This window comes from Pristis pectinata, chromosome 21, assembly GCF_009764475.1.
Source record: "Pristis pectinata isolate sPriPec2 chromosome 21, sPriPec2.1.pri, whole genome shotgun sequence".
NCBI lineage: Eukaryota > Metazoa > Chordata > Chondrichthyes > Rhinopristiformes > Pristidae > Pristis > Pristis pectinata.
This window is the reverse complement of record NC_067425.1, coordinates 29,924,950-29,934,370: the sequence shown is the minus strand read 5'-3', so window position 1 is coordinate 29,934,370 and position 9,421 is coordinate 29,924,950. Positions and strand designations below refer to the sequence as shown.

The following is a 9,421-nucleotide window of genomic DNA, read 5'->3' as shown; positions in this document are numbered from 1 at the left end:
TCAGCCTCAGTGACGTGGCCGCTATTTAAAGGCTCAAGCCAGTCAGTGGCTCTCATTATTTGCCCGCACACAAAAAAAACAGCCTGGTGCTGGTTTTATTTGGAAGGTTGTCAGACTTTTTATCTCGTGGGACAAAATTTTGCAATAAAAGCAGCTTAAAGTTTAAATAAAATAGTTAATTAAGATTAAAGAACCTACAGACCTTAACAATTTTGAAATAAGAATAGAAAATTCCAGAAATACTCAACAGTTTAGCATTATCTGGATATATATTTATTATCTCTACATCAAGTAAAACTACTTCAGGTACTAAGATTCACATTGACACACATATGATAAAACGCCAACAACCTGAAACATGCACTGGTCCTACTGAATGTTTCTGGCATTTTTTTTATTTCAGATTTCCAGCATCTGAAGCTTTTGATTCTCAAGATGATCAAAAGTGTTTGCTTCTCACCACTGGGACTGAATGGTTGATTCCACAAAGTGAGAAAGTATTTACTTGCCGGGCGTGAACAGGGAATCAGAGCCCATGTGCAGAAATGTGAGACCTTCTAGAAAGGAACCAGGCAAAGGAAACACATCACTTTCAGCAAGACTCAGACAGACCCTGGGTGAAAGTCAGGTCAGATCTGTTTCACCTAGATTGGAAAATGACAGTTATTTTACAATTTTTGGGAAGAAAGACCCATTCTTCAAGTTCATTCACAAGCTCAAAGGATAATTTACCATGTATGGCATCCCTGAGATGCTGATGGGCCACAGTTCACAGATGACAACTTTAAGATTTTCAAAGGACAGGCACTTCGATGACAGAATGTCATCTCTCTTGCCACAGAATAATGGAAAGGCAGATTAAGATTCAGATTAGTTTATTGTTGAATACACCAGGGTGCAACGAAATTCCTTTCTAGCGTGAAGCTCACAGAGTAACTAGTGTACGTGGTAATAATAAACACAATGATAAATACAGTGATGAGCACAAAAACAACAACGGAATGCTGCAAAGAAATATAGTACTGCCAACTGAGGAGGTGCACATAGAAATGCTAAAGTAACAATAATGGAAGAGGTAGATTAAGGGTTTCAAGAATGTGGCAGCACCACCAGAAAGGAGAAGTGAAAGAGGGTTTCACCCATGCAGGATTTTGACCTGAAACATCGACAATTCCTTTCCTCCCACAGATGCTACTCAACCCACTGAGTTCTTCCAGCAGATTGTTTGTTGCTCCAGATTCCAGCATCTGCAGTCTCTTGTGTCTCCAAAGTGAAAGAGGTGACTTGTTCAGAAGTCTGATAGCAGTAGGGGAGAAGCTGTTTGTCTGGGCTTTCAAGCTGCTGTATCTTCTCCTAGAGGGTAGAAGAGAGTGTCAGGCATCCTTGACAATGCTGTTAGCCTTCTTGATACAATGCATCATGAAGATGGAGAGTAGATGGACAAGGAACTGTTGAAGGAGGCCAATACATAATTACAAATTAGTTGGCATAATAGGCAGCACAGTAGCGTAGCGGTTAGCACGATGCTATTACAGCGCCAGCGATCGGGGTTCGACTCCCGCCGCTGTCTGTAAGGAGTTTGTACGTTCTCCCATGTCTGCGTGTGTTTCCTCTGGGTGCTCCGGTTTCCTCCCACATTACAAAGACGTACGGGTAGGTTAATTTGGGTTTAAAATGGGCGGCGCGGACTCGTTGGGCCGGAAGGGCCTGTTACCACACTGTAATATTTAATGTCAATTAGTTTACAGCATACAATCAACCTAATGTGAAATGAGTGCTTGGAACTACAAACACACAAATTAGGAGCAGTGGTAGGCCAATTAGCCACAAATTTGCTCTGCCATTTAATAAGATCCCAACTGATGTGATAACTTCAACTCTGCATTCCCAGATACCTGTGGTAACCTCTCATCCTTTTGCTTATCAATTATTTACCTACCTCTTCCTTACAAAGTAAAAAGACTCTGCTTCCATTGCCCTTTGAAGGAAGAAGTTCCAAAGGGTTATGGCTGTTTTTGCTGGAAATTGTTGTATAAAACATCTCTCTGCACTTATATCAGCAATTTGAAGTTCCCCATGTTCGAGTGAGGTTGATTAGTCGCTGTGGTATGTGATCAGATATATCAATGAACTTTCATGAAAATCGTAGAATAGATTCTGCCTATCACACTAGTGCCAATTCCTTCCAATTTATTTATACGCATTTACTTTTTTCCCCGTATACTGCAACAGTCCATTTCAAGTACATATCCTTAAAAGTTCTTAGGAATTTGGTTAGACCATCTTTTCAGGTAATGCATTCCTGATCATAAAATATTCTGTGGAAATTTCCCAACAATTTTCCCTTTATTTCTTTATCCTCTTTTCTTAAATTGATGACATTTGGTTACCAACCACGTGCACTGACCATAGAGCAACGATTTACGCAACTCCCATTTTATTCTCCCAATGTTCCCATCAGATCTCCCCAGTTTCTACACTCACCTACACACTAGGGGCAATTACAATGGTCAATTAACCTATTAAACAGCACATCTTTCGGATGTTGGAGGTCATAGGGAGCAAATGCAAACTCCATACAAACAACACTGAAGATCAAAATTGAACCCAGATCCCTGGAGCTGTGAGGCAGTAGCACTACTAGCTACACCATCGTGCCACCCAGCTTGATACAATTATTTAAGTGGTACAGTTTTATTTACACTTCCTAAGTTGTAGCTGTGCTTGTAAGTCCAATATATCACTTTTTAAGTATGACAATTGTTCATTTTAGTGAAAAAAATCAAAATGTCACAAATCACCAAAATATAGTTCTGTATTTGGTCTCTGTTGCATTTTGATGACTTGGTTCCTTGTTATAAAGAACACATAGGAATAATTCTGTTTACATTTAATTTAAACGAAGATCATCATTTGTGCAGCAATATTAACACTTCAGAGTAGGGAGTTCAAACCTGCTTTTATTTACTTCTCCAACATACTCTGTTAACACTATTACCTTTGCAAGAGGAAAGATTATACAGAACTAGATACAGTTGTAGCTTGGTGTCTGTTAATGCCTTGAAACATAATTGTTAAAATCAATCTTATGAAGGTTAAATATTTCTAACTTCATCACCTGGAATTTCTCTTTCAGGACCATTGTAACATTATAACAAACCTTTTGGATATTAAAGGAGCATTTTCTATCATTTTAAATTGTTGATACCAACAGATTTGTAGCTGTGCTTTAGAATTTATCCACCACTGAACTAAACTTGTGGAAAAAATATCCTTCTTAGTTTCCAGGCACAGACCAAATTGTAAAAATTCATAGGTATATGTGGCCCATATAGAGATATTGCTAATACTCTGGTCTGAACTGTGGTAGGTGAACACTTTAACTTAACTGCTAAACAAGTGAAGTTCAGATGTATGTTCCAATTCCAGTGTTGTACCTATCTTATCTTAAGATTTTTTAACATCTTTCTTTCCTTAATAGTTTTTGGTGCAATTAAAATTGTCATAAACAAAATGGTAATCGGTATCCCTTCAGAGTTCCCAAGGCACTGATCAATGAAAAAGCATAAGCTGAATTTATGAAGAGATTCCAAACCCATTATAGTGGAATTATATCTGTACTTAATGCTTGAATGGGCAGCTTGTGCTCTGAGCTATGCTTCACACAAAAAAATACAACTTTTGCCAGATGAAAATAAAATCAACTGTTTTATTTTAAAACTAGTAAAGATACATACAGCTATATCCAGTACATGTTCTGTATATCGATTTATGGAACTGATGTTATAAACTGGAAAGAAAATACTTGATTCCACAAACTCATAATTATTACTTTGTACAAAAGGAACGAAAGACATTTCAAAAACCAAGAACAATACCATTCTACAATCAGATTAGTGGTTGCAAAACTTCCTAATGCTTTGTGATGTCAGGAAATTCCAGCTATATGTTAGCATTTAGTCATGTGTGTACATTCAAGCCTAAATGAAGTCAGTAGATTTAAGATCCAACTACAGATTAAAAAGGTGCACAGGGATCAAGCAAATAACATTTGGTTCTGTTACAGTTAACTATTTTTTTTGAAAATCAGTGTGGTTATTTTTTAGAGCACTCAAAAGTTCTCCAGTGTGTCATCAGTTGTGAAAACTATCAACACGAAGTACAATTTGAAGACTCACAATCAAGTTCTCAGGGAAATAAATGTACCTTTGATAAAAAATGACCTATATACCTAGAACAGTCTTCAGAAATGTTGCAGAAACTAACTGCAACTAATATCCAATGATAGACGAGCACCCTGGTGAAAAATACTCTGCATTTTGCTTTGTTCCCAACATAACAAATTTCTAACAACCAGCCATTTTAAAACAGACAAATGGCTGACCACCCCAATAGTTGACTTCCTCTGATTCAAGCTCTCATAAAAAGCAGTATAGACATCAGTGAAGACTTCATTATTTTGGGGTTTCTCCGAATTAGGAATTCTAATGTATTGCCTGACACTACAATAGTGGTCTGAAAACATCATAGTCTGGAAAATCTGCCATAGTTTGAAGGGTCTGCATTTATATAACCCAGGCAAGGCATTCATGGTATGAAAGTGCACTTAGATGCTTGCCATAATGGAGAATCAGTGGGCTCTGTCATACACCCTGGAACTTCATATTTATATGGGAGGTCAGCCAGGAGTGTAAAAATAGAGAGGTAACTAAGGCATTGGTGTAGATCCAGCAGTAGATGAGCAGAAGCAGAAACACTGCCTGGAGATATTATGGTGGTGGAAATGAGCAGTCTTTGTGTTAGTGTAAGTACATGCTTCTGCTCAACTCAGGGTCAGATATGATACCAATGTTGTAAAATGTATGGTTCAGCCTTAGATTTTAATAGAGAGAGGCATCAAGTCAATTGCTAAGAAATGGAGTTGTGATGGGACAAAGACAATGGGTCTGATATTCCCAAAAGTTAATCAGAGGACATTTTGGCACATGCAGCATGGACATCAGACAAGCTCTCGACCTCACAATCTACCTCGTTATGACCTTGCACCTTATTGTCTACCTGCACTGCACTTTCTCTGTAGCTGTGACACTTTATTCTGCTTTCTGTTATTGTTTTCCCTTGTTCTACCTCAATGCACCGTGTGATGAACCTGGTCTTTAATTAAAAACCAGGTACAAAGATTGAAAAGTTTCACATTAGATTTACCTTTTTACTTAACTCACAAACAAGTTAACATCCAATTCAAGAATGACATTACCAAAACAGACTCACGATATGCAAGACAAGTTTTTTTTACTGTACCTCAGTACAAGTGACAATAATAAACCAATTCCAATTCTAAGCAGTGTAGTGATTAAAAAGGTTGTATAACTGCTTGTTGTCACCTTACACGTGGAAACTGTCATAGCATTTTTGGATGTTATAGAATCACAGAAACAGGCCCTTCAGCCCACCACATCCATACTGACTGTTGCACCCATCTACACTAATCTTTTATCTCTATCAGATCACCCTTCAGCCTCTTCCTCTCCAGGGAAAAATAAACAATCCCTATCCAATCTTATAACTGAGATGCTCCAATCCAGGCAACATCCTGGTGAATTTCCTTTGCACCCTCTCCAGGATTATCGCATCCTTCCTATAGTGTGGTGACCAGAACTGGAGATAACACTCCAGGTATAGCCCAACCAATGTTCCATAAATGCATTAACTTGCACTTGTCAGATTAGATTCCATGACAGGGCATCATATAGATCCGAAATGGGAAGGGGCTGAGTATAGACCCTTGGATTACACCAAAGATGACAGTGAGGGTGTGGGAAGAGAAACCATTGCTGGTGGCTATCTAGCTACAATTGGCTGCAGTTCCATCAAGCTGGATGGCAATGGAGAAAAACTGGAGGAATGTTGTGTTAGATAAGATGCCGGGGTGGACCATGTCAAAGCCTGCAGATGAGCAAAGAAGAATGAGAAGAGATGGTTTACTTTAATCATAGTCACACATGACATCTTCTGTGTCTTTGATGAGGATAGATTGGTATTGGGGTAGGGCAGGAAATCTGATTGGAGGAACTCAAATCAAGAGGTCCAGGAAAGAGAGACCTTGTTTTGCCAGACTGCAGGTGCCTTAGAGAGGTTGGGAGCTTGGAGATGAGGTGGTACTTTGCAAGGATAGAAGGTTGCAGGACATCCCCTTCTTAAATGCTGGCAGAGCTCAGCATGGTGCAAAGCAGAGTGAAACCATCTTCAGACAGAAGTTCTGAGGGATGATCTACTTTGCCCATTTTCTGTGGTTCCCATCACAGAAACCAATTTTCAGCCAATTTGATTCACCCCACCTGAGTGGACACTATTTAATTTCATTCACCACTCCTCAGATAATGAAATAGTCTATGCCAGCACGTGGCCAGACCTGAATAACATTCTGACAAGGGCTGATAAGTAATCGTGGAGCTCCTTACTTCAGGGTACTTTTGGAGTACCTTCAACCCAGCAACTGCAGTGGTCCAATGTGGCAATTTTGTCCTTCAAAAAATGACGGTGGTTTGGGATTAAAGGGCCACTGAACCCTAGAAGGGACAGAAAGCAGAGTGTTGTGGTGAACGGTTGTTTTTTAGACTGGAGGGAAATGTTCATTTATCAAGGGTCACTATTAGTATCTCAGCTCTTTTGGATACAATGACCTCAGCTTGGTTGTACAGGAACAAAAGCAGGAATTGCCAGAAATACTCAGCAAGTCAGGTAACACGTGTGGAAAGAGAAACAGATTCAACATTTCAGGTCAATGAGTCTTCATCAGAACGAAAAGTGAGAAAATAAGTTTTTTGTTTAAGTTGCAGCGAGTGGAAAGGAGGGAGAGGGAATGTTTATGACAGGATAGAGATCAAAGTTGTCCAGGTAATGTATGATGCCAGCAGTTAGAGAGAGAAAAGATACAAAATAACATGTTGGAAGTATGTGATGCAGATCACAGCAGCTGCTGGAAATCTGAAACAAAAGGGAACGCTAGAAATACTCGGCAGGTCAGGTGCAGGAACAGAGGCCTGTGGGTGAAGATACAAAAATGCTTCACAGTAGCACGAGAGGTTGATGACGATGTTAGCAAAGAAATGGGATTCCTGGATTTATTAACAGAGCACAAAAACAAGAAAGTCTTTACCTTTATAAACATCTTTAAAAATCAGTGGCTTGGCCACAATTGCATTATTATATATAGTTCTGGAAACCACAGTTTAGGAATGATGTCAGGTCCTTTGAGAGAGTGCAGGGGATAATTACTATAATGCTGCCAAGGAGAATCCCAGGACTTCATTTACATGAATAGACCAAAGCAGCTGAAGACGTTCTCCTTTACTCAGTGAACATTAATGGGAGAGTTAAGTAAATAAGGGTGAAAGTACTGTTTTCACTGGCAGTAGGACCTGCAACCAGAGGATACAGACATAAGGTTTTAAACAAACAGCTAGAGGTGATATGAGGCAAAATAATTTCACTCAGAATTATTTGAAGTTGGAAGAAACTGCCAAGACTAGTGACAGAAGCAGCTTCAACAATAAATTTGATTTGTACCTCAAGAGGAAAAAAAACTTACAGGGTTCTTGTGGAAGGACCAGGGAGAGAGATAAATTGGTTTGATCTTTCAAAGAGTCAGCCCAAGCATGATGGACCAAATATCCTTCCTCTGTGCAACAAGTTTCTAGAATATGAATTTAATATGTGCAATAAAAATTTTCATCCATCACATGACTGTCACATTCCAGATGTCAACAAAAGGACATCACAAAGCAAAATCACTCTGTTACAGATGGAAAAAAATGAAATAGTATATTAAACCATTCATATTAGTTCTTTTGACCTAAGTCTAGACATTTACAGACAGTTAATTGCCCTGGATTTGATTCCAGCAATTTTGGGTAAAATTGATAATGTTTGCAGAATTTCTATAAGTCAGCCAATCCCACAGATCAGTGCCCTAAGTAACTAAGTCCATTAAATGGAAATCCATTTTACAGCTAAACATCACAAACATATTTCTTGCTAATTCAGGAGATCTGAGAGTAAGTTTGAAAGAAAGATTCCGTGAACCTAATGCTGTCTCTCATATGATGAGCCATGTTATAAAATCAGACAGCATCAATTATGACATTAAAACAGTTGCCATGATATTAGAACAGTAGTGGTTCATATTTGCATGATGCCTCTTGCTGTTTGTTGGGATAAATTCAAACACGACAGAGTGTGATAGGTGCTATGTCATTGCTTCTGTCAACACAGCAAAGGTCAAAAATTGGATAAATCTTTCCTTGAAAAGCTGCATCAAAAACATAGATCAAACTCAGCTCATCTGGATTATCCACATTATAGAATGAAAGTCGCCCTCCCTCATAATCAAGGAACACACCAATCTTCCGTGGCCTCACCAAGAGTGAAAGCTGGATTTTGGGATTCTGATATGCCTCATAAATTTTTCCTTCCTTCACTCCAATCATCCAGACACCATTCTCCGGAGTCTTGTTCAACTTCCCTTTGCGCCCTGTGGTACCTTTGATAACGCCAAGACGCCATCTCATCTTGTCATTGACAATCACTTGCCAGTAGTGCTTGCCTGAGGAAAAACCTTTGTTGGCAAGAATGCAGGTGTTGTAGTCAAATCGCTCCTGTACCAATGACAAGCGCTTGAGGTATGTTCCACATTCTACCCTGGTACTACCATTGGTTATGATTAGGAGTGGGTGTGCGGTGCTAGGATCTAATTTTAGTTCTTCTGGTTCTGAAAGATATCAAACAAACAATTGCACTGAGTATCCAGGAAGCTGTGTAGGGGAAAACTTACTGCCTGAAGCACAGTAAATTCTGAGTTAAAGTTCTAAATAATTACTTTTATGAACATATACTTCTCTGCTGATTCTGGCTATTGTAAATCATAGCACTGAGGTGCTACAACAAGCTTATTTTGTTTTTCTCTTTGACTCATTGTGGTGATATGGCTGTTGCAAGCAAGGCTAGTATTTATTGCCTTCCTATTGTTACATGAGAAAGTTGTGTTGAGCCCCAGCAGGGTGAAGAGACAGCAAAATATATCTAGGTTTGGATGGTGAGTGACTTAAAAGGGAACTTACCAAGTTTTGATGTTCCCATACACTGAAAGTCAGGGGTTTGGGGATGTCAAAGAAACGTTGGTGAGAGGTTGCAATGCCTCCTGTATGCTTACACACTTCAGGCACAGTATGCCGAAGTTGTATGTAAAGATGGAGTGCTGATCAAATCAATGGCTTTGTCCTGGAGGTTCTTGGATGCAGGAAGAAACAGTTAACACTCAGGTTAATGTGCTCAACCATTGAAAAAAAAATCACGCCAGTACCTCTTTTATGCAGAAAGTGCACCCTTGCACAGGGTGGACCAACAGAAGTCTTTAAATAAT

General features: G+C 39.2%; 1 protein-coding gene across 5 annotated transcripts in view; it reads right to left on the bottom strand.

Moving 5' to 3' along the window:
• Positions 1 to 3,723: 3,723 nt before the first annotated feature.
• LOC127581398 (E3 ubiquitin-protein ligase TRIM50-like) overlaps positions 3,724 to 9,421 on the bottom strand; it is a 28,778-nt gene continuing 23,080 nt past the window's right edge. For all 5 annotated transcript variants that reach the window (XM_052035783.1, XM_052035786.1, XM_052035785.1 and 2 more), the window contains exon 7: positions 3,724 to 8,770. In XM_052035783.1, coding sequence (XP_051891743.1) covers positions 8,223 to 8,770 — 548 coding nt within the window. In that variant the 3' untranslated portion in view covers positions 3,724 to 8,222. The remainder of the gene's footprint in view (positions 8,771 to 9,421) is intronic.